Raw genomic sequence first — 26,601 nt, forward strand, 5'->3', positions numbered from 1 at the left:
TGTGCTACTATGACACGGAAACCAATTAAGTTGGCCAACTATGGCTCTAAGTCAAATGATATTGTGCTACTATGGCTCAAATTTAAAATATGTTGTGCCTCTAGGGCACTGATGTGAAACACTGTTCTGCTACTATAGCTCTCATGCTATATATGCAGTGTTGCTACAGCCCAAATTCAAATTTTGCTGTACTACTGTAGTTCTAATGCTAAGGTGTGTTTTTATTTGTTGATACCTCGTTATACAAAACGGTCATAGTCAGAGGGCGGCGTGAATTGCTCCCACCGCCCCCGAAAAGAAGACCGCTCTTTGTATGAAAAAATGGGTGGCTCTTAGAAGAGCCGTTGGTTTTTATTTTAAAGACGGGGGTAACACGCGTTATTTTGAGCTGGTGTATTTGGTAACGGCCTTTGTGCCCTCGGACACGGCATGCTTTGCAAGTTCACCAGGAAGCAACAGGCGCACGGCGGTCTGGATTTCCCTGGAAGTGATGGTGGACCGCTTGTTATAGTGAGCGAGACGAGAAGACTCACCGGCGATGCGTTCGAAAATATCGTTTACGAAGGAATTCATGATGCCCATAGCCTTAGAGGAGATGCCGGTATCAGGATGCACCTGCTTCAGAACCTTGTACACGTAGATGGCGTAGCTCTCCTTCCTTGACTTTCTGCGCTTCTTGCCTCCTTTGCCGGCCGTCTTCGTGACAGCTTTTTTTGAACCCTTCTTGGGTGCGGTCTTAGCTGGATCAGTAGGCATAATGCTGCTTCTCGAGGAAACTGCAAGGTAATGAACAAGCGCTGTCTCGCGGCCTCTCTATTTACAGACCTGCATTGTAATTACGTACAAGGGAAAACGGTCGTATTATTGGTCACAAATCCAAACCTCATCATACAAGGCTCCGCCCTCGTCCGATCCTCTCCCCCGCCCCTGAGCTACGCTTTGTTCCCTTGCCCACCGTTTTGTGCGCGCGCACACACTCGCTCTCTCTCTCTCTCTCTCTCTCTCTCTCTCTCTCTCTCTCTCTTTCTCTTTATATATATATACACACACACACACAAACAATGTATGTATATAAACTTTGAGACAAAACTGTAGTTCTTGTGCAAGGTTTTACCTTATTAGAATTTATCTATAATTATTTCAAATTCTATTAGTCACATACACTTGAGAAAATATTTTTTTCCTCCCCTTCTTCGCCACACACACATACACAAAGTAAAAGAAACAATAGCTCGTTTTTGTAATAGTTGGGTGGCTCTTAAAAGAGCCGTTGTGTTCACGTTATTTGGTAGGTAAGCGTTTAGCCGCCAAAACCGTAAAGAGTGCGTCCCTAGCGTTTCAGGGCATACACTACATCCATAGCTGTAACGGTCTTTCTCTTCGCATGCTTGGTGTATGTGACTGCATCGCGGATGATGTTCTCCAAGAAAACCTTCAGTACACCACGAGTCTCCTCATAGATCAGACCGGATATACGCTTAACACCCCCACGGCGAGCCAGACGGCGGATAGCCGGCTTAGTGATACCCTGGATATTATCGCGAAGAACCTTACGGTGACGCTTAGCACCTCCTTTGCCGAGTCCCTTTCCACCCTTTCATTTTTTAAATGACTTTATTGAATAAATCACATCCACAATGTATACATCTTGTATCACATAAGACAATGGAACGTTTTCAGTACATATGTAAACAGTGAGAAATATTGTTGACATGCAAAACAATTTGACAAGTGGGTACATACTAGGAAAAAATAATATCATCATATCATTTCATACACATAATTCTTAGCGTGAAAGGGGAGAAAAAGTATAAACAATCTTAAATTTACAAAAACTTAATAGTCTTTCAGGCTCCTCGTGAGCACACGTTATATATATATATATATATATATATATATATATATATATATATATATATATATATATATATATATATATATATGTGTATATGTACAGAGACATTCATCTGTAATGTAGAAAAACACATATATACACCTACGGACAAATCTATATACACATACCTATAATCATACACTAGTACATACCTATCTATATGTATCTATACATTCCTCATTTCACATGTTTAACAAATACCAAGGATGTTTCATTCTAGTTCTTCTATCTATTGTCCTTTGTCTCTTTAATTCGCACAAAATCTGTTTAAAAACACTCTCAGCGGGAATATGGCACTGATTAATAATAATCATGCATCGTGTTTTCCATATTTTATAATTTACAATACATATCACCATCCAAAAGAATTCCTTTGTTTTTTTGTCCAGATCTTTTTCAAAAATGCCGTACCTAATAGTTTTCTCATTTATATGGATATTCAATCCAGTTTTCATGACTTTTTGCCATATCTCCTCTGAGCGTGGACAGTGTATAAGCAGGTGATCGGCGGTTTCATCCTCAGTACAATTGTTTATAGGACATTCTTTAGTTTTTACAAAACAGCTCCATTTCACAACGCAACATACTGCTAGTCTGCCTACACTTATTAACCACGCTACATCACGCACATTTTCTGAGATATTTTTTGTATTAACGTTATCAATGCACTGTTCGCTTTCTGCAGTGTTAAGATATTTGTGTTTGTATAACTCGCCGTGTTCATGTTCAGTAATTTTTTTTATAGATGTTTTTGCTGGATGAGTTTATCCAGTCTATATTTAAATGTAAATATTTATATATTTGATCCCCATATGTTAGTTTATAGAATGGTATATTTTGTTTTCCTTTTTCTCTCTTTTAGCCTCATCCAGACATAGTGCTGCTCTCACAAAGTCAAGCTGCTCAAAAAAAAAAAAACCCTGTGCGATACCCGCCTATTTATTCTCTCTCCACAGGACCTACTTGAGAACAGGCGAGGGGGCGGCCCTAAAACCAACGATCACGCAAAAGAATGTCTTCAAAGCGAAACGCCACAGCCGTTAACATGCTAGAGTCTTGTACTTTCTCAGGCTTTTTGTCCACACAAACATAGTAATTATATAAATAGTAATAGTCATGTAGTGGAATGGATTTAATTTCGTTTTTGCTCACAACATGGTACACTCAATGCAGTTTAACACACAAATATTTCAATTGAGGATTATAATCAGAACTGTTTTGAGTCAGTTGCAGTTTTTATTCCAGTAGAAGTATTAATCAAATTGCAGTTCTTGTTGCCTTGTAAGCTTATATCATCATGAGGAATGCAAAATATTGCACAGACTATGCTTTCAGTTAATTACACACTCAAAATAACAGAATATTGACATGTGTAATTAAAAGGTTTTCACATATCCCAACTCCTCTGGAAGCTGGGGTCAGAGCGCAGGGTCAGCCATGGTACGGCACCCCTGAAGCTGATAGGGCTAAGTGCCTTGCTCAAAGGCTTAACAGTGGCAGCTTGGCAGTGCTGGGGCTTGAACCCCTGACCTTATGAACAGTAACCCAGAGCCTTAACCACTGGACCACCACTGCCCTGCTGACACTACTACTAGTAGTAGTAGTAGTAGCAGTAGTGTTAATCAACACACAAGAAATATAGCATGACTATTGTAGGAATGGCCCATGATTATTATTAATATTAACAAGTATTATTCTCAATTCTATTGATGTAGTACCATTTGCAATAGCAGTAGTAGCAATAATAGTAGCCGTATTAGTAATAGTAGTAGTAGTAGTAGTAGTAGTAGAAGTAGTCAGTTATCCATACATCTCTCACATAGGTCAAGCATCAGAATGAGTGAGCATTGTGTGTACCTACATGAGCTGTAGAACACTGAGTAAATATATGTATATTATTTTTCCAATTCAATCGGACGAAGTTTCAGAGGCAGATGATGGTTCAGATACACATTCACTTTTACAGCACAAATATTTTGATCGCACCTTAAAAAAGTGAGAAACGTTCCTTTATTGAGAAAAAATATATACAGATGCAAATATGAGTGCAGAAAAGAGACAGGAACTCACAAATCATTCGTGAACATCATTTCACCACAGCATGAGCTGACAAGCTGAACAAACCCAGTGCTCAAACTGCCCTAGTGTCCAGAAATATTTGGACAGGACTACACTTCTTGTCTGTGAGTGTGAGCATCTTTTACCTATGCTGCAAAATATACAGTACAGTCTCTATGTATTTGGACAGTGTCATGCTGACTTGTACAAACTGTCAATCAAACTATTATTCTAGAACTTATTGCATCATGACACATTTTTATTGGTAACTGCTCCACTTTCACTAAGAGTGTGTATGCTCACTGAGCGCTCACCTGAATAGGAACTGCAGTGTATGCTATATATCTCTGTTTATATTTCCTAATAACGTACCATGTAGTGTAGACAGGCATCATTGATAAAGTGAACAATTCCCTTGACTTGACTTGACTTGACTTGAGCAATCAACAAAAGTTAGGGAGCAATGTGCACTTTCTAGATTTGGTCACACAATAGCAGGCAAGATCGATGCAGAAATACACACCATGCTGCCTTAAGCAATCATTATTATTATTTATGGTATTCATTAAACCCTATTCTTAACTCATTCCACAACTTACTAAAAATAATTATTAGGATCATGGTTATTATTATTATTACCTTACTCTAAGGTTTCACATTAATACGAATTCCTGCACATACTGGTACATCCAGAGGATGTACAGTAAGGTATATACAGATACACATAAATAAAATAGTAGTGCAGATTTATGTAAGGCACAATATGTGTAGAGAATGCAGAGTATACAAAATACAATATGTAATATGTACATATGCAGTGATCTACTGGTGTAGTGTAGAGTTCAGTGGGGTGATGGTGGATGGAAATAAAGCTGTTCCTGATCCTGATGGTTCTGTTGCATATGTTTCTGTGTCTCGATCTTGATGAAAGAAGGAGGTTAATTTAAACAGTTTGAGACTGGGATGTGAAGGGTCCTTGATGATGTTGTGAGCTTAGCACAGACAACTGCTGTGCAGAGTTCACTTTAGGAAGAACCTGCCACATTCATGTATATACAGATATATATTTCTATCTATCTAACGCACCTCTGAGCAGATGCTAAATGCATTCCCTTGGCTCTGTACATGTATCTTGCACAATGACAATAAAGTTAACAATAAATCTAATCTAATATATAATATAAAATTACACTAATGACCATAAGGGCCACTGTTAATTTATTTCAGTGTGTTGCTCTTGCTATTGCACATTTTCAACACATTCATATATATATATATATATATATATATATATATATATATATATATATATATATATATATATATATATATATGTGTGTGTGTGTGTGTGTGTATGTAGTCAGGTTTGGACGTATATACACAGGGACACGACAACAAGAGAGAACATACATCTAGTTCTTTGGATTCACGCTATGTCAAATTGTTCCTAACGCATAAAATCCATGTTTAAATGTTCAGAATTGTAGTCAGCATATTAAAGTTATTTGTGAGAGAATTAATACTATGATTAATGCAATTTATTGGTTTTTGGTTTGTTTGCCTCTATTAGAATACAAAGGAAAACACGAGAATGGGAAATGACACTTTGGCCACAAGATGGCAGTCACGCTCCGTCCAGAACAGGAAGCAATCTTCTTTTAGTATTTTATTATTACTACTGTCGCCAAGTATCAATAATCTATAATAAAAAACAATAACACTAAATACTCAGCGACACAGCCACAAAATCAGACGTGTTTCCTGAAGCGCGCCATTCTTCTAAACTCGACACGATATAACCATTTGTTTAAACCACGGTATAGACTTGCTCGTTTTACTGAGACAATGAGGTGGCTCTTAAAAGAGCCGTTGTGTATGCTGGACAGAGTAATTGTTTAAGCGCGCTCTCCGCGAATACGGCGGGCCAGCTGAATATCCTTGGGCATGATGGTCACTCTCTTGGCGTGGATGGCGCACAGATTGGTGTCCTCGAACAGGCCGACCAAGTATGCCTCGCTCGCCTCCTGCAAAGCCATCACGGCAGAGCTCTGGAAACGCAAGTCAGTCTTGAAATCTTGTGCAATTTCTCTCACCAGGCGCTGGAAAGGCAGCTTGCGGATGAGCAGCTCAGTAGACTTCTGATAGCGACGGATCTCTCTCAAAGCCACGGTGCCGGGCCTGTAACGGTGGGGTTTCTTCACGCCGCCGGTGGCTGGAGCGCTCTTGCGAGCAGCCTTAGTGGCGAGCTGCTTCCTGGGCGCCTTGCCACCGGTGGATTTACGAGCAGTCTGCTTAGTTCTTGCCATAGCGTTGAGCTCTGCACTTCACGGACGAAAAACAGAATATAAAGCGCTAGCAAACGCTGGCTTTATAAGCCTGAACGACGCCTTGCGTTCATTGGGCGTCTCGAAACCTCTCGTCTTGCATTGGATCGATCGCTACACGTCACTCGACGACCATTGGCTTAGACCTAGTCAGCGCCACAGTTCGAACACTCCACTCCACCCCTCCCTCCCCTCCCCTCCCCTCCCCTCCCCTCCCCTCCCTCCCTCGGCTCTCTTGCACAGCATTGTTTTCCTCTGTTCTATAGTTACACACAAACGGCCGTCGCAATTTAGTTTCACTTTTCAGACCTTGTTTACCCAGCATACTTCCCTATTCTATTTATGATTCTCAGTCGCTAATGAGTCAGGATTATTAGACTATTCCAATGGACCTTACTAATCATGGGCGTAAATCCCGGGGGGGACGGAGGGGACATGCCCCCCCCGCCCTGGATGAGTCTTGGCCTTGGCCCGAGCTTTGCCACCGGTTTTGCTTTTTTAAATGACTAAATAAATGAAAAAATCAAATCCACAATATATACATCTTGTATCACATAAGACAATGGAACATTTCCAGTACATATGTAAACAGTGAGAAATAGTGTTGACATGCAAAACAATTTGACAAGTGAGTAAATACTAGGAAAAATAATATTATCATATAATTTTATACACAAATCTTAACATGAAAGGGGAGAAAAAGTATAAACAATCTTAAATTTACAAAAACTTAATAGTCTTTCAGGCTCCTCGTGAGCACACATTTTCTACATTACAGGTGAGTGTCTCTGTATATATATATATATATATATATATATATATATATATATATATATATATATATATATATATACAGATATATGAGCGTGGACAGTGTATAAGAAGGTGATCGACGGTTTCATCCTCAGTACAATTGTTTATAGGACATTCTTTAGTTGTTACAAAACAGTTCCATTTCACAACGCAGCATACTGCTAGCCTGCCTACACTTATTAACCACGCTACATCACGCACATTTTCTGAGATATTTTTTGTATTATCGTTATAAATGCACTGTTCGCTTTCTGCCGTGTTAAGATATTTGTGTTTGTATAACCCGCCGTGTTCATGTTCAGTAATTTTTTTATAGATGTTTTTGCTGGATGAGTTTATCCAGTCTCTATTTAAATGTTCATATTTAAATATTTGATCCCCATATGTTAATTTATAGAATGGTATATTTTGTCTTCCTTTTCCCCTCTTTTTTGGCCAGGATTTATTTTTCCCTATCCAATCTGCGTCCCTGTTTATTGCCTGTGTTACGTTTTTACAGAAAGCTATTAATAATTTATTGCAGAGCTCAATTGCATTAAGGCCTCCTAGTTCCATTGGTTTAAACAAAAGTGTTCTTGTCGTCACTTCTCTGTTATTTCCCCAGATAAATCTTAAACAGATCTTATTCAGTTTTGTAATACATTTTTTGCTGGGTGGAAAGATTGTAGCTAAAAATAAGAGTTTAGGTAAAATATATGTTTTAATAACTTGAATTCTAGTTTTATAATTAGATATTTTCCAAATTTCAGTTTCAGATTTAATTTCCTCTTCTTTTCTTTCCCAATTGATGTCAACACACTTACTGTTTTTAATCACAATTCCTAGCAATTTAATCTCTTGTTTTACTTCTATATTTATTGGTGGAGTGGGGCCAGTATCCATCCAGACTGCCTCTGTCTTATTTCGATTTAGTTTGGCACCAGAGATCTCTTCGTATTCTCTAAATATTTTATTTATTCTATCCAACTCATTTTGGTTCTTTACAAAAACTGTTATATCATCGGCGTAAGCTGTAATTTTATTGGTTTTCCCGCTTTTCATTTTTACTCCCTCTATATTTGATTCTCTTTTAATCTTGTTTAAGGGCGGGCTAATCGCTATAACATACAGAGCCGCGCTTAAGGGACATCCCTGTTTTACACCTCTATTTATCTCAAAATCCTCTGTTAACTGCCCATTTACATTTATTCGGACACTAGATTTCTTATACACTTTATTTTGTCTAAAATGGAGTTCATTCTGTTCACTAGTACCTTAGCAAGGATTTTGTAGTCTATATTCATAAGACTAATTTGTCTCCAGTTATCCAGTTCACATCTGTCTCCTTTCTTGTATATTAAAGTTATAATACTTTTGTACAAGGAATCGGAAACAGTTCCCATTTGTATCCCTTCATTGTACATGTCAGTTAATATGTCTACTATTACTGTCATACATGTTTTGTAGAGCTCTGCAGGTATCCACACACACTGCCAAATGATCAGACCATAAAAGGTATTCGGTTCTATATTGTATAACCTTTATTTTATTTGAAACGTATATCCTATCTATTCTCGTTTTTTGGTTTTGAGTCAAACCTGGAGAATCCGTAATCATCAGGGAATTTTTCCCTAAAAGTATCTTTTATTTCGCATGTGTCAGTTACTGTTTTTAGGACATTCCCTTCTCTACTTACGGTTGTTTTGTGTGATGGAATTTTTGTCTTTTTCACTTGTAATTGTGTAAAAGTCACCACATATTATGACATTATACCCAACATTTACAATTTCATATAGTTTATGAAAGATTTTTATTTTCCCAGCTCTATTTGGAGGAGTGTAGACATTGATTATTCTTAACTTTTGGTTTTTATAGCAGCAGTCTACCAGAAGAAGTCTACCAGGTATTATTTCCCGATGTAAAATAACTTCTGCTTTCTCCCTAAAAAGTATACCCACTCCATCAGGTCGATCTTTGCCTATAGATATAATTGTACTATCATTTATCCATTTATTTTTTACACTATCGATATCTGGCTGACTAGTTAGCCTTAATTCTTGTGCACAAATTATGTCACACTTTTTTCCCATAAGAGAGGTCATTTTACTTTCTCTATTCTTCATTGATTGTATACCTCTTACGTTAATTGAAACAATATTTAGTGACATAATAAAAATAAAGAATGTAATCATCTCTTAGTTTCTGTTGCATTGTTGTATTGTCTGTGTTTGTAGCTAAAATTTCATACCTATTAGCAGAGTTGAAGCTCAAAGCGCCTGTTGTAGCCGTTGGAAGATCTGGTAACATGTCATCATTAGTTGGTACATGCGTGGAGATTGTCCCATCTATGTTGTCTTTTCCTTTATCTTTCTCTCCAAAGGTTCTGGTAGCGGGATATATTCATCTTTATAGCTACTGGAAGATGTATCGCTTGTTGAACTTGTATTATCCGTGTCACTGTTGCTGGATTGGCTGTCCTCTCTACTTCATTCCTCTGCTGTTTCCTGTGTCTGTTCAGCTGGTATGTTGTCCTCGGCTTGCTTGACGTTATTTGGGTCGTTTTCCTTTTGTCCCGTGTTGTGTCCCGCTGTGTCTTGTCGTGGTCCCTCCTTAGGCAGTCCTCTTGTTCGGTTACTGTATGAGTTTGGGCAGCCGAAGTACGAGTGCCCTGTTCCACCGCACAGATTACAGGTCCCGTCGTCAGTACACTCTTTGCCTTTGTGGCCAAAGCTGCCACATTTCCAGCATTTCTGTTTATCACAGTCCTTGGCCTGGTGCTCTGTTGAGTTGCAAATGAAGCACCATTGGATCTGACCAGGATAGTTTATCGAGCTGTTGTATGGTCCCATGGATATGGTGTTGGGGATTCGCATCAGCTCTCCTTCTTGATGGTTCTTGACTTTGTACTTTCGCACGCCATACCAGATACCGAACTGGTCTACTGGTTTTTGCACTGGTTGGATTATTTCACAGAATCGACTGAGGTAAACCTCCACATCTTCATCTGCTACTCTTGCAGTCCAGAATTTCACAACCAAGTGCTTAATATCGTGTGCAGCAGATGTAACCAGTTCCCAGTTTTTCCAGAAACCATTTGCGGAACCGGTGTTGAAAACGTTAATGAAACTTTCTAGCGTTTGTCCATGAAAAAAGCAAAGTTCATGTTCACGTTTGTTGGGTAGACTTATAAATGAATAAATATCAACTGCTTGGATCCACTCTGATTGCAGGAGATGCATTCCCACCTGTGTCCTGTTGGGGGCTTCACCTACTCCCGTGAACTTTAAGCGAGCCCAGTGCTTCCCCGCCAAAGGCGGGGAGAGCGCTCGTGGAGGCATGAGAGGGAAAAGTTCTTATTTTATGCGCGTTGAAGGTTTTATATATATATATATATATATATATATATATATATATATATAAATAAAGAAAAGGGAGAAAATAGTTTCAGCAAGGAAAGTGATAGACCTGATTGAAAGCTGGGTTCGAATGCCGGTTTTGGCGCTAGCTTTGCCACCGGTTTTGCCTCTTCCACTCATTTTGCTGCAGATTAGATTTGTTCAAGGAACAAGTCGATAATAGTTATCGCGCAGAACCTTACGGTGGCGCTTAGCGCCTCCTTTGCCGAGTCCCTTTCCGCCCTTTCCTCTTCCAGACATGGCGCTGCTCTCACAAAGTCAAGCTGCTCAATAAAGAAGCCTCGGCAATGCCCGCCTATTTATTCTCTCTTTACAGTACCTACTTGAGAACAGGCAAGGGATGTCTTCAAAGCGAAACGCCACAGCCGTTAACATGCTAGAGTCTTGTACTTTCTCAGGCTTTTTCTCCACACAAACATAGTAATTATATAAATAGTAATAGTCATGTAGTGGAATGGATTTAATTTCGTTTTTGCTCACAACATGGTACACTCAATGCAGTTTAACACACAAATATTTCAATTGAGGATTATAATCAGAACTGTTTTGACTCAGTTGCAATTTTTATTCCAGTAGAAGTATTAATCAAATTGCAGTTCTTGTTGCATTAAGTAGGCTTATATCATCATGAGGAATGCAAAATATTGCACACACTATGCTTTCAGTTACTTACACACTTGGCCACCACTGACCAAAAAGGTTTAAACCTGATGGGGGACAAAATATTGAGCTACTGTACATGTGCAATTAAAAGGTTTTTGCATGTCCCAACTCATCTGGAAGCTGGGGTCAGAGCACAGGGTCAGCCATGGTACGGCGCCCCTGGAGCTGATAGGGCTAAGTGCCTTGCTCAAGGGCTCAACAGTGGCAGTTTGGCAGTGCTGGGGCTTGAACCCTTGACCTTATGAGCAGTAACCTAGAGCCTTAACCACTAGACCACCACTGCCCTGCTGCCACCACTACCAGTAGTAGTAGTAGTAGCAGTAGTGTTAATCTTGTAATATACTTTTCAACACACAAGAAATATAGCATGACTATTGTAGGAATGGCCCATGATTATTATCAATATTAACAAGTATTATTCTCATTGCTATTAATGTAGTACCATTTGCAATAGCAGTAGTAGCAATAGTAGTAGTCGTATTAGTAGTAGTAGTAGAAGTAGTCAGTTATCCATACATATCTCACATAGGTCAAGCATCAGAATGAGTGAGCATTGTGTGTACCTACATGGGCTGTAGAACATTGAGTAACTATATGTATATTATTTTTCCAATTCAATCGGATGAAGTTTTAGAGGCAGATGATGCTCCAGATACACATTCACTTTTACAGCACAAATATTTTGATCTCACCTTAAAAAAGTGGGAAACGTTCCTTTATTGAGAAAAAATATATACAGATGCAAATATGAGTGCAGAAAAGTGACAGGGACTCACAAATCATTTGTGAACATCATTTCACCACAGCATGAGCTGACAAGCTGAACAAACCCAGTGCTCAAACTGCCCTAGTGTCCAGAAATATTTGGATAGGACCACACTTCTTGTCTATGAGTGTGAGCATCTTTTACCTATGCTGCAAAATATACAGTATGGCCTCTATGTATTTGGACAGTGTCATGCTGACTTGTACAAACTGTCAATCAAACTATTATTCTAGAACTTATTGCATCATGACACATTTTTATTGGTAACTGCTCCACTTTCACTAAGAGTGTGTATGCTCACTGAGCGCTCACCTGAATAGGAACTGCAGTGTATGCTATATATCTCTGTTTATATTTCCTAATAACGTACCATGTAGTGTAGACAGGCATCATTAATAAAGTGAACAATTCCCTTGACTTGACTTGACTTGACTTTAGTAATCAACAAAAGTTAGGGAGGAATGTGCACTTTCTAGATTTGGTCACACAATAGCAGGCAAGATAGATGCAGAAATACACACCGTGCTGCCTTAAGCAATCATTATTATTATTTATGGTATTCATCAAACCCTATTCTTCACTCATTACTCAACTTAAAATAATTATTAGGATCATGGTTATCAGTAGTAGTAGTAGTAGTAGTAGTAAACACCAAATCATGTTACGACCGATCTGTCGGTCCCAATTTTGGTCGTAAGTCGACGACTACCTGCCATCGTGTGGCAATGTTTACATGTTGCAGATAAATGTAGATTAAAGGAATTGATGCCCACATCATTTTGTTTGATTATTGTGTAATCAAACAAATTTACTCTAAGGCAGGGGTGTCAAACTCAGGCCCGCAAGCCGAATCTGGCCCGCGGTGTAATTATATTTGGCCGCGAGATCATACCAAATATGTATTAGAGCTGGCCCGCCAGTATATAGCGCATTCACTGCTAATACTACAAATCCCAGAATGCCTTGTGCGCGGGCGCGTCAGTCGAGACTGCTGAAAAATTCCGAGTACTCAGCACTGAATTTACCCGGTGATTTACCGATTTTGAAGCCCAGAAATGCAGATTTTACCTGCTCAGTAATCCGTTTGTGGAGCTGATTGAACTCCAGTGTAGTGACACGCTCAAGTCAAAGTACGACTCTGTGGGTGCCGCACATTTTCCATGTATCCTCCCCGACACACTGCTTCAACTCCGTGCCCAAGCTGTTTAAACGCTCTCTGTTACATATCTATGTAAGAAACTGTTCTCTTTAATGAAGATGAACAAAACCCCACTCAGGAGTCTCACTGATGAACACCTTCACTCAATCCTGAGGATTTCCTCAGCTCAGAGCCTAAACCCAGACATTGCATCTAAGAAGAGATGCCAGATATCTGGTTTGAACCAGTGTGCATCAGAGTAAATCAGAGTGTAAAAACTGAGCTTGAATGAATGTTGTCTTAATGCATGGACTGTTAATAGTTGAAAGATTTATTTTTTTAATTGGAGGAAATGATTATTTTTTTAGATTGTTTTGTTTTTGGCCTGTGAAAAAAAGATTTACATTAAAAAGGAATTTAAAAGGCTATTGATAGATAGAGTGACATAATAAGAAACAAATACCATTGATGTGTTTTATTTCAAATTTAATTTCTCGTGTGTTTATAATATTAAACTTTGGTTGTCCCAGATTCAATGTTTATGCAAAACTAAAGTTCTTCATAAAGTAAAATCTGCACAGCAGTTGTCTGTGCAGAGCTCACAACATCATCAAGGACCCTTCACATCCCAGTCACAAACTGTTAAAATTAACCAAGATGGAGATACAGAAACATACGCACCAGAACCATCGGGATCAGGGACAGCTTTATTTCCATCAACCATCACCCCACTGAACTCTACACTACTATACTATATATATATATATATATATATATATATATATATATATATATATATATATATATATATATATATATATAGTGTGTGTGTAGCCAGGTTTGGACGTATATGCACAGGGACAGGACATGAGAAAACATATTTAGTGCTTTGGATTCACTTTGTCAAATTGTTCCTAATGCATAAAATCCATGTTTAAATGTTCAGAATTGTAGTCAGCATATTAAAGTTATTTGTGAGAGAATTAATACTATGATTAATTTAATTTGGTTTTTTTGCCTCCACCATTAGAATACAAAGGAGAACACGAGAATGGGAAGTGACACTTTGGCCACAAGATGGCAGTCACGCTCCGTGCAGAACAGCAAGCAAACTTCCTTTAGTATTTTATTACTACTGTCGCCAAGAATCAACATAATCTATAATAAAAACAATAACACTAAATACTCAGCGACACAGCCACAAAATCAGACGTGTTTCCTGAAGCGCTCTATTCTTCTAAACTCGACACGATATAACCATTTGTTTAAACAACAACGGTATAGACTTGCTCGTTTTACTGAGACAATGAGGTGGCTCTTAAAAGAGCCGTTGTGTATACTGGATAGTCATTGTTTAAGCGCGCTCTCCGCGAATACGGCGGGCCAGCTGAATATCCTTGGGCATGATTGTCACTCTCTTGGCGTGGATGGCGCACAGATTGGTGTCCTCGAACAGGCCGACCAAGTATGCCTCGCTCGCCTCCTGCAAAGCCATCACGGCAGAGCTCTGGAAACGCAAGTCAGTCTTGAAGTCTTGTGCAATTTCTCTCACCAGGCGCTGGAAAGGCAGCTTGCGGATGAGCAGCTCAGTAGACTTCTGATAGCGACGAATCTCTCTCAAAGCCACGGTGCCGGGCCTGTAACGGTGAGGCTTCTTCACGCCGCCGGTAGCCGGAGCGCTCTTGCGAGCAGCCTTAGTGGCGAGCTGCTTCCTGGGCGCCTTGCCACCGGTGGATTTACGAGCAGTCTGCTTAGTTCTTGCCATAGCGTTGAGCTCTGCACTTCACGGACGAAAAACAGAATAAAAAGCGCTAGCAAACGCTGGCTTTTTAAGCCTGAACGACGCCTTGCGTTCATTGGGCGTTTCGAAACCTCTCGTCTTGCATTGGATCGATCGCTACACGTCACTCGACGACCATTGGCTTAGACCTAGTCAGCGCCACAATTCGAACACTCCACTCCTCCCTCTCTCCCCCTCCCTCCCTCGGCTCTCTTGCACAGCATTGTTTTCCTCTGTTCTATAGTTACACACAAACGCCCGTCGCAATTTAGTTTCACTTTTCAGACCTTGTTTAACCAGCATATTTCCCTATTTATGATTCTCAGTCGCTAATGAGTCAGGATTATTAAGACTAATCCAATGGGCCTTATTAAATGTGATTATTTTGGGTGTAACATTTGTGTTATGTACACAGAGTAACAAACTTGCACTTTTTGAGTAAAAGTGGGTGGCTCTTAAAAGAGCCTTTGGGTACGGACAAACGCAGCACTGGACGACTTTACTTGGTCTTGACAGCCTTCTCAGTCTTCTTAGGCAGAAGTACAGCCTGAATATTAGGCAGCACACCACCCTGAGCGATGGTCACTCCGCCGAGCAGCTTGTTCAGCTCCTCGTCGTTACGCACGGCGAGTTGCAAATGCCGGGGAATGATACGAGTCTTCTTGTTATCACGGGCAGCGTTGCCAGCCAACTCCAGAATCTCAGCGGTCAGATACTCCAACACAGCCGCCAGGTAAACGGGAGCGCCGGCACCGACGCGCTCAGCGTAGTTGCCTTTACGCAGAAGCCTGTGCACACGGCCTACAGGAAACTGCAGTCCTGCCCTGGATGAGCGAGTCTTGGCCTTGGCCCGAGCTTTGCCACCAGTTTTGCCTCTTCCACTCATTTTGCTGCAGATTAGATTTGTTCAAGAAACAATGCCAAAATAGTGAATGCTTCGCGCCGACGTCTCAGTGATATAGGCCACACAGCCACTCTCTCATTGGCTTAGAACATGTGACCAACATCCAATCACAAATGCACAAATGGTGAAATTCATTCATAGACCCCACCCACCCTCCCCTCCTCAATAGTCTCTCTGTGTGTAACTGAGGAGTGAGCGCGCGCTCATGGAAGAAACAGGTATCAGAAAAGATCATTCATGTAAAATGTGTACAACGATACATATCATGTAATCATAAGCATCCCTATACCTGTGTCTGTCGGTGGTTTGAAACTCTACATAGCTGGTGTATTTAAATATCATAAATCCCTAACTTGTATTCGCTTTCAGTTTCATCATGAGAGAATCAAAAATGTTGCTCGTTGGGGGAAAATATAGGTGGCTCTTAAAAGAGCCGTTTAGTTAAAGACATGAAATAAACAATGTTTACTTCTTCTTGGGTGCTGTCTTTTTCGCCTTTGCAGCCTTGGGCTTCGCCGCTTTGGGCTTCACGGTCTTTGCCTTCTTGGGGCTCTTGGCTGCCTTTTTAGGAGTCGCCGGCTTTTTCGCTTTCTTCGGGCTCTTGGCGACCTTTTTGGCAGCCGCTGCGGGCTTCTTTGCCTTCTTCGGGGACTTCTTGGCGGCGGCAACAGGTTTCTTGGCCGCCACCTTCTTGGGCTTCTTCGCCGCGGCGGGCTTCTTCGCCTTAACAGCGACGGGCTTCTTCGCCTTAGTTGCGGTCTTCTTTGCGGGCTTCGTGGCTTCGGTCTGCTTCTTGTTCAGCTTGAAAGAGCCAGACGCGCCGGTCCCTTTGGTCTGTAAAAGTGTCCCTTTCACCACGAGACTCTTGACAGCGAGCTTCACGCGGGAGTTGTTCTTCTCCACATCGTATCCGCCGGCGGCCAAGGCTTTCTTCAGGGCGGCGAGCGACACACCGCTCCTCTCCTTGGACGAGGAAACCGCTTTGACGATGAGCTCGCCGACGCTGGGGCCGGCTTTCTTGGCTCTCGACGCGGCTTTCTTTTTCGGCGCTTTAGCCGGCGCGGCGGCGGGCGCGGGAGCAACTTCTGCCATCTCTCTAGTATCTCAGTGCGAGTCAGACTCTGTATACGCTGTGTAACACACAGAAACCTCCCTCCCCTCTGCTGGTGGGCCGGTCTTAAAACCGAGCATGAGAACGTTATAGACTCAACCGGGCTGCCGCCGAATGAGTGCGCTTCCGCGACACGCTTGCGAGTGTGTTTTCTCGCAGCGTTTCTCGTCGTAAATAAGACGCCGAAGACAAGATCCCGCGCAATCATGCACACATTTCGCGCGTACGGACTTGCACGTGTTCCCCGAGGCCCGTCGTTTCCGAATAGAGAGCAGTGGTCTCTCGCGTTTTGCACGGAAGTGCACCGCGCGCCTGGCGCTCGAGCCGGCGCTCAGCGCATTTGGTGCAAAGTGCAGTGTAAAAAGGGGTGAGAAACAGCCATGTCGGTGGAATAGCGTGTGTGGCACGTGAACGGCGAGGCTTGTCAGTGTGTCTGACGTATTAGCAGTGTGTGAGTGCTGTGCGTAGTATTGGGAACGCAGGCTCTTGTGGGCTGTGTGAAGCACATGTGTTAGTGTATGGCGAACGAGTGCGAGCTCCCCGTGTGCCTCCTGCAGCCAGACTCCCTAGGTATTTGTCATCGTCTGGTCTTCGCCACTCGGCCTGGCGCTCCTTGTGCACGGTCCCGTCCTCTAGTAGTCCCAGGCCGACCGGTGTGCCTAGTTGCCCACTTAACCCTAATTCCAATCAGGTCAGGCTTCTTTAACCCTAATTCAAACAGTGGTAACCCTAACCCTAATTCCATGTCATTCAGGCTGCTTTAACCCTAATTCAAACAGTGGTAACCCTAACCCTAATTCCATTTCACTCAGGCTGCTTTAACCCTAATTCGAACAGTGGTGGGCCACTCTAACCCTAATTCATACTACTTGCCTAAATTATGGACGCTCATATCAGATACCACAGCTACCGCTCGGATCTCAGCATGCTTGACAGACATATCTTCATGGATGAGTGCTCAAAAACTAAAATTCAACCCCAAGCAAAACAGAATTTCTGGTCATCCCAGGTGATTCATCTCCATGTCAAGATCTCCAAATAACACTTCATGACTCTCTGCTCTCCCCTTCAGCCACTGCTCGACTGGTACCACCATCTCTCAGAATGAGAGGTAAGTACACTTCAAGGCTTTTCTCTGTTCTGGCACCGAGGTGGTGGAATGAACCTTCCCTAGATGTCCGTACAGCAGAGTCCCTGACTATTTTCAAGCGACGACTGAAGACCTACCTCTTCCTGAAATACTTAAATTAGCACTTTCCAAGTTTGTAGAATTCAAGGGTTATATTTATATTAAGTTTGTAATCTTGCGTACAAGTGTAGATTTATTCATTACTAGAGACTCAAAGCACTTTTGTACGTCACTCTGGATAAGGGTGTCTGCTAAATGCTGCAAATGTAAATGTAAATTAGTGCCTTAATTATACTAAAGAAAAACTTGTAGAAATATATAAGAAATTTAACAATTATAATCAGGAGTGGAAAATACTTGAGAATTACTGAAATAGAATAATAGAAAATAGAAAAAGAACTTCTGTGTTAAATACTTTTTATTTACATGATATAATTTTTTTTCTGATTAATTCAAGAGCAATATTTGTAGCATTAGACATATATATCATTAGTATTTTACATAGCTGATGTTTTCATGCAAAGCAAAGTGAATGAATGACTGAATGATTAACTATATTTCTGTCTTTTTTTCTCACTCATAGAACTCATACAGTTTTGCTGTATTGAGCAAAGCTCTGGGAAAACCTCTGTGATTAACAGTGTTTGGAAAAGATCTGCCTCAGACAAACAGAAGGACAGCTTATTGTAAGCCATTTCAAGGTAATGTGAATGGAAGGGAAATTATACTAGTTGACACTCCTGGCTAGTGGAAGGATTTTTCACTTAGTGACACTCCTAGATTTCTTAAAAAGGAACTTGTGTGTGGATTTTCTTTGTGCAAACCTGGACCCCATGTGATCCTTCTTCTTATAGAGTATGGCCATACATTTAATGAAAGACACAGAAAATCGATAAAGGAACATCTAAACTTCCTTGGCAAGAAAATCTGGAAACATGTCCTAGAGTTATTCATTAAAGGTCACTCCAAAGTTGCCATAACTAAAGAACTAGAGGAATACATAAAATCTGGAGGAGAAGCTCTACAGTGCATGATAGAAAAATTTGGACATAGATGTAATTTGTTTGATAATACAGTCCCAAATGATGTCTCACAAGTGTGCTCATTATTGGACAAGATTGAAGATATAGTTCAAACAAACAACACAGCTTATTTCCAAATTGATCAAAAAATACTGCAGCAGTCTGAGGAGTGGAGGAAGCATATGATGAGCAGAGCAGAAGAACAGCAAAGAAATTACAACAAAGAATGTATGTTTCCATAACTTGAGAGCATATTCTTAGATATCATTTAAATCTAAATCTTTCTCTGTTTGTCTTTCTATAGAGCTCATAATTATGCTGGTGGGTTGGGTGATGTCTGGAAAGAGTGTATCTGGGAACACCATTCTGAATAAAGATGAGTTTGCTGCTACTAGTAAGAAAACTGCTAAATGTCAAGTAGGACATGGGGATGTTTCTGAAAGGGCAATAACTGTGATTGATACACCCAGTTGGTGGAAATACTTTCCATCTCAATTAACCCCAGAATGGATCAAGTCAGAAATTTTGGATTGGGCATTTCAGAACTCTCCCCACTCCATACTTCTAGTTATTCCAGCAGACACATCTTTCAAAGAAGTACATAGAAATGTCATTGAAGAGCTTTTAGGAAAACAAGTTCAAATTAAATCAAATTTTATTTGTCACATACATACAGGGTACGACATGCAGTGAAATGCATTTTACGACGGTCCGGCATTAGGGAATAAAATGGGGTGAAAAAAGAGAATAAAAATAAAAACAAAAAAAAAAAAGGCAGATAAATAAAGTATAAAAACTATATAAAAATAAGAATATATAAGGATATAAAGATGTGACAGTTAAACAGTAAACAATTTAAGCATGGTTTTTGATTGTTCATAAAGTGTCCGTGTGCAGTATGGTGTGGTGTAAAGTGTCCGTGTGCGGAATGGTGTGGTATAAAAATATAAAAATGTAAAGTGCACTGTGCTGTGCGAGTCCAGCGTCTAAACTGTCGTAGCACGAAAAGTGAGATGTGTGCAGGGAAAAAGGTCTGATGATGCAGAGAGTGGGCCAGTTTTTAGATCCTAGGTGTTTCCTGGTTTAAACTTCGAATGGCCCTGACCAAAGCACTTCACTGAAACACTGTACTGCTACTATAGCAATAATGCTAACTGTGTTTCACGTCAGTGCCCTAGCAGCACAACGTAAATCGAATTAGAGCCATGGTAGCACTAATGCCATGATAGCCCTAGTGCTTACTGTGTTGTGCTACTATGGCTCTAATTCGAATTATGTTGTGCTGCTAGGGCCCTGATGTGAAACACTGTTGTGCTGCTTTGGTTTCAATTCAAATGATGCAGTACTACTATGGCTCTAAATTAAATTATGTTGTGCTACTATGGCCTTGATGTGAAACACTGTTCTGCTATTATAGCTCTAATGCTATATATGCAGTGCTCCCATGACTCTAATTCAAATTACTTTGTGCTACTATGGCTATAATTAAAATGATGTTGTGCTGCTAGGGCCCTGATGTAAAACACTATTCTGCTACAATAGATCTAATGCATAATTATGCCGGGCTCATATCTTTTCAATTTAAATTTTGTTGTGCTGCTATGGCCCTAGTGGGAAACACTGTTCGGCTACTGTGGCCCAAATTCTAATTATGCTGTGCTGTCCTGGCCCTGATGTAAAACACTGTTGTGCTAATGTAGCTCTAATGCTAATTATGTAGTGCTGCTATGACCATAATCCGATTTCTGTTGACAAACTATGGCTCTAAGTCAAATGATGCTCTGCTACTATGGCTCTAATTCAAATTATGTTGTGCTGCTTGGGCCCTGATGTGAAGCACTGTTCTGCTACAATAGATCTAATGCTAATTATGCTGGGCTACTATCTCTACAATGTATATTTTGTTGTGCTGCTATGGCCCTAGTGGGAAACACTGTTCCGCTACTGTGGCCCAAATTCAAATTATGCTGTGCTGTCCTGGCCCTGATGTAAAACACTGTTGTGCTACTGTAGCTAAATGCTAATTATGTAGTGCTGCTATGACCATAATCCGATTTATGTTGCCCAACTATGGCTCTAAGTCAAATGAAGCTCTGCTACTGTGGCCCAAATTCAAATTATGCTGTGCTGCTAGGGCCCTGCTGTGAAACACTGTGCTGCTACTGTAGCTCTAATGCTAACTGTGTTCGATGTCAGGGCCCTACCAGCACAACATACTTCAAATTAGAGCCATAGTAGCACAACATAGGTAGCATTAGAGCTATAGTAGCAGAACAATGTTGTGCTACTATGACTTTAATTAAAATTATGTTGTGCTGCTAGGGCCCTGATGTGAAACTCTGTGCTGCTACTATAGCTCTAATGCTAATTATGTAGTGCTGCTATGACTATAATCCGATTTATGTTGGCCAACTATGGCTCCAAGTCAAATGATGCTCTGCTACTATGGCTCTAATTAAATTTATGTTGTGCTGCTAGGGCCCTGATGTGAAACACTGTACTGCTGCTATAGCTCTAATACTTACTGTTTCACGTCAGTGCCCTAGCAGCACAACGTAAATTGAATTAGAGCCATGGTAGCACAACTATGGCTCCAAGTCAAATGATGCTCTGCTACGACAGCTCTAATGCAAACTATGTTGTGCTGCTATGACTCTAATTGAAATGATCTTGGCCAACTATGACTCTAATGCTAACTATGTTGTGCTACTATGGCTCTAATTCAATTTATGTTGTGCTGCTAGGGCCCTGATATTAAACACTATTGTGCTGCTATGGTTTCAATTCAAATGATGCAGTACTACAATGGCTCTAAATAAATTATGTTGTGCTACTATGGCCTTGATGTGAAACACTGTTCTGCTACTATAGCTCTAATGTTATATATGCAGTGCTGCTATGACTAATTCAAATCACGTTGTGCTACTATGACCTTGATGTGAAACACTGTTAGCATTAGAGCTATAGTAGCAGAACAGTGTTTCACATCAGGGCCCTAGCAGCACAACGTAATTTAAATTAAAGCCATAGTAGCACAACATAGGTAGCGTTAGAGCTATAGTAGCAGAACAATGTTGGGCTACCATGACTCTAAATCAAAGTCTGTTGTGCTGCTAGGGTGCTAATGGGAAACACTGTGCTGCTACTATAGCTCTAATGCTGATTATGTAGTGCTATGACCATAATCCGATTTCTGTTGACAAACTATGGCTCTAAGTCAAATGATGTGCTACTATGGCTCTAATTCAAATTATGTGCTGCTAGGGCCCTGATGTGAAACACTGTTCTGCTACAATAGATCTAATGCTAATTATGCTGGGCTACTATCTCTACAATGTATATTTTGTTGTGCTGCTATGGCCTAGTGGGAAACACTGTTCCGCTACTGTGGCCCAAATTCAAATTATGCTGTGCTGTCCTGGCCCTGATGTAAAACACTGTTGTGCTACTGTAGCTAATGCTAATTATGTAGTGCTGCTATGACCATAATCCGATTTATGTTGCCCAACTATGGCTCTAAGTCAAATGAAGCTCTGCTACTGTGGCCCAAATTCAAATTATGTGTGCTGCTAGGGCCCTGCTGTGAAACACTGTGCTACTGTAGCTCTAATGCTAATTATGTAGTGCTGCTATGACCATAATCCGATTTATGTTGCCCAACTATGGCTCTAAGTCAAATGAAGCTCTGCTACTGTGGCCCAAATTCAAATTATGTTGTGCTAGGGCCCTGCTGTGAAACACTGTGCTGCTACTGTAGCTCTAATGCTAACTGTGTTCGATGTCAGGGCCTACCAGCACAACATACTTCAAATTAGAGCCATAGTAGCACAACATAGGTAGCATTAGAGCTATAGTAGCAGAACAATGTTGTGCTACTATGACTTTAATTAAAATTATGTTGTGCTAGGGCCCTGATGTGAAACACTGTGCTGCTACTATAGCTCTAATGCTAATTATGTAGTGCTGCTATGACTATAATCCGATTTATGTTGGCCAACTATGGCTCCAAGTCAAATGATGCTCTGCTACTATGGCTCTAATTAAATTATGTTGTGCTAGGGCCCTGATGTGAAACACTGTACTGCTGCTATAGCTCTAATACTTACTGTTTCACGTCAGTGCCCTAGCAGCACAACGTAATTTAAATTAAAGCCATAGTAGCAGAACAATGTTGTGCTACTATGGCTCTAAGTCAAATGATGCTCTGCTACGACAGCTCTAATGCAAACTATGTTGTGCTGCTATGACTCTAATTGAAATGATCTTGGCCAACTATGACTCTAATGCTAACTATGTTGTGCTACTATGGCTCTAATTCAATTTATGTTGTGCTGCTAGGGCCCTGATATTAAACACTATTGTGCTGCTATGGTTTCAATTCAAATGATGCAGTACTACAATGGCTCTAAATAAATTATGTTGTGCTACTATGGCCTTGATGTGAAACACTGTTCTGCTACTATAGCTCTAATGTTATATATGCAGTGCTGCTATGACTAATTCAAATCACGTTGTGCTACTATGACCTTGATGTGAAACACTGTTAGCATTAGAGCTATAGTAGCAGAACAGTGTTTCACATCAGGGCCCTAGCAGCACAACGTAATTTAAATTAAAGCCATAGTAGCACAACATAGGTAGCGTTAGAGCTATAGTAGCAGAACAATGTTGGGCTACCATGACTCTAAATCAAAGTCTGTTGTGCTGCTAGGGTGCTAATGGGAAACACTGTGCTGCTACTATAGCTCTAATGCTGATTATGTAGTGCTGCTATGACTATAATCCGATTTATGTTGGCCAACTATGGCTCCAAGTCAAATGATGCTTGCTACTATGGCTCTAATTCAAATTATGTTGTACTACTGTAGTTCTAATGTTAAGGTTTGTTTTTATTTGTTGATGCTTCGTTATACAAAAGGTCATAGTCAGAGGGCGGCGAGAATTGCTCCCACCGGCCCCACAAAGACCGCTCTTATTTGAAAAAATGGGTGGCTCTTAAAAGAGCCGTTGGTTTTTATTTTAAAGACGGCAGTAACACGCTTTACTTTGAGCTGGTGTACTTGGTAACGGCTTTTGTGCCCTCGGACACAGCATGCTTTGCAAGTTCACCAGGAAGCAACAGGCGCACGGCGGTCTGGATTTCCCTGGAAGTGATGGTGGACCGCTTGTTGTAGTGAGCAAGACGAGAAGACTCACCGGCGATGCGCTCGAAAATATCGTTTATGAAGGAATTCATGATGCCCATAGCCTTAAAGGAGATGCCGGTATCAGGGTGCACCTGCTTCAGAACCTTGTACACGTAGATGGCGTAGCTTTCCTTCCTTGACTTTCTGCGCTTCTTGCCTCCTTTGCCGGCCGTCTTCGTGACAGCCTTTTTGGAGCCCTTTTTGGGTGCGGTCTTAGCTGGATCAGTAGGCATAATGCTGTTTCTCGAAGAAACTGTAAGAGAATGAATAATCGCTGTCTCGCGGCCTCTCTATTTACAGACCTGCATTGTAATTACGTACAAAAACGGTCGTATTATTGGTCACAAATCCAAACCTCATCATACGAGGCTCCGCCCTCGTCCCATCCTCTCCCCGGCCCCTGAGCTGCGCTTTGTTCCCCTGCCCGCCGTTTTGTGCACACACACTCTCTCTCTCTCTCTCTCTCTCTCTCTCTCTCTCTCTCTATATATATATATATATATATATATATATATATATATATATATATATATATATATATACACACACACACACACACACACACACACACACACACACAATGTATATAGACTTTGAGACAAAACTGTAGTTCTTGTGCAAGGTTTTACCTTATTAGAATATATCTATAATTATTCCAAATTCTATTAGTCAGAGACTTAAAAATAGTTTTTCCTCCCTTCTTCGCCACACACACACACACACACACACACACACAGACAAAGTAAAAGAAACAATAGCTCGTTTTGTAATAATTGGGTGGCTCTTAAAAGAGCCGTTGTGGTTACGTTATTTGGTAGGTACGCGTTTAGCCGCCAAAACCGTAAAGAGTGCGTCCCTGGCGTTTCAGGGCATACACCACATCCATAGCTGTGACGGTCTTTCTCTTCGCATGCTCGGTGTATGTGACTGCATCACGGATGACGTTCTCCAAGAACACCTTCAGTACACCACGAGTCTCCTCGTAGATCAGACCGGATATACGCTTAACACCCCCACGGCGAGCCAGACGGCGGATAGCTGGCTTTGTGATACCCTGGATATTATCGCGAAGAACCTTACGGTGACGCTTAGCGCCTCCTTTGCCGAGTTCCTCATTTCACATGTTTAACAAGTACCAAGGATGTTTCATTCTGGTTCTTCTATCTATTGTCCTTTGTCTCTTTAATTCACACAAAATCTGTTTAAAAACACTCTCAGCGGGAATATGGCACTGATTAATAATAATCATGCATCGTGTTTTCCATATTTTATAATTTACAATACAAATCACCATCCAAAAGAATTCCTTTGTTTTTTTGTCGAGATCTTTTTCAAAAATGCCGTACCTAATAGTTTTCTCATTTATATGGATATTCAATCCAGTTTTCACGACTTTTTGCCATATCTCCTCTGATCGTGGACAATGTATAAGGAGGTGATCGACGGTTTCATCCTCAGTACAATTGTTTATAGGGCATTCTTTAGTTTTTACAAAACAGCTCCATTTCACAACGCAGCGTACCGCTAGCCTGCCCACACTTATTAACCATGCCACATCACGCACATTTTCTGAGATATTTTTTGTATTAACGTTATAAATGCACCGTTCGCTTTCTGCCGTGTTAAGATATTTGTGTTTGTATAACCCGCCGTGTTCATGTTCAGTAATTTTTTTATAGATGTTTTTGCTGGATGAGTTTATCCAGTCTATATTTAAATGTAGATATTTATATATTTGATCCCCATATGTTAGTTTATAGAATGGTATATTTTGTCTTCCTTTTCCCCTCTTTTTTAGCCAAGATTTCTTTTCCCCTATCCAATCTGCGTCCCTGTTTATTGCCTGTGTTACATTTTTACAAAAAGCTATTAATAATTTACTGCCGAGCTCAATTGCATTAAGACCTCCTAGTTCCTTTGGTTTAAACAAAAGTGTTCTTGTCGTCACTTCTCTGTTATTTCCCCAGATAAATCTTACACAGATCTTATTCAGTACTGTAATGCATTTTTTGCTGGGTGGAAAGATTGTAGCTAAAAATAAGAGTTTAGGTAAAATATATGTTTTAATAACTTGAATTCTAGTTTTATAATTAGATATTTTCCAAATTTCGGTTTCAGCTTTAATTTCCTCTTCTTTTCTTTCCCAATTGGTGTCAACACACTTACTGTTTTTAATCACAATTCCTAGCAATTTAATCTCTTGTTTTACTTTTATATTTATTGGTGGAGCAGGGCCAGTATCCATCCAAACTGCCTCTGTCTTATTTTGATTTAGTTTGGCACCGGAGATCTCTTCATATTCTCTGAATATTTTATTTATTCTATCCAACTCATTTTGGTTCTTTACAAAAACTGTTATATCGTCAGCGTAAGCTGTAATTTTATTGATTTTCCCGCTTTTCTTTTTCACTCCCTCTA

General features: G+C 40.5%; 4 protein-coding genes across 4 annotated transcripts; all 4 read right to left on the reverse strand.

Moving 5' to 3' along the window:
• Window positions 1-324: 324 nt before the first annotated feature.
• Window positions 325-775, reverse strand: LOC124390915 (histone H2B-like). Its single transcript, XM_046857024.1, has one exon. The coding sequence runs from the start codon at window positions 754-756 to the stop codon at window positions 379-381; it is 378 nt and encodes a 125-aa protein (XP_046712980.1). The 5' UTR covers window positions 757-775; the 3' UTR covers window positions 325-378.
• Window positions 776-15,278: 14,503 nt separating this feature from the next.
• LOC124390914 (histone H2A) lies at window positions 15,279-15,749 on the reverse strand. The gene has a single exon (XM_046857023.1). The coding sequence runs from the start codon at window positions 15,715-15,717 to the stop codon at window positions 15,331-15,333; it is 387 nt and encodes a 128-aa protein (XP_046712979.1). The 5' UTR covers window positions 15,718-15,749; the 3' UTR covers window positions 15,279-15,330.
• A 188-nt stretch (window positions 15,750-15,937) lies between these two features.
• LOC124390909 (histone H1-like) lies at window positions 15,938-17,267 on the reverse strand. The gene has a single exon (XM_046857020.1). The coding sequence runs from the start codon at window positions 16,825-16,827 to the stop codon at window positions 16,201-16,203; it is 627 nt and encodes a 208-aa protein (XP_046712976.1). The 5' UTR covers window positions 16,828-17,267; the 3' UTR covers window positions 15,938-16,200.
• Window positions 17,268-24,038: 6,771 nt separating this feature from the next.
• LOC124390916 (histone H2B-like) lies at window positions 24,039-24,431 on the reverse strand. The gene has a single exon (XM_046857026.1). The coding sequence runs from the start codon at window positions 24,414-24,416 to the stop codon at window positions 24,039-24,041; it is 378 nt and encodes a 125-aa protein (XP_046712982.1). The 5' UTR covers window positions 24,417-24,431.
• Between the last annotated feature and the right edge of the window lie 2,170 nt (window positions 24,432-26,601).

Source organism: Silurus meridionalis, chromosome 9, assembly GCF_014805685.1.
Source record: "Silurus meridionalis isolate SWU-2019-XX chromosome 9, ASM1480568v1, whole genome shotgun sequence".
NCBI classification, from domain to species: Eukaryota; Metazoa; Chordata; class Actinopteri; order Siluriformes; family Siluridae; genus Silurus; species Silurus meridionalis.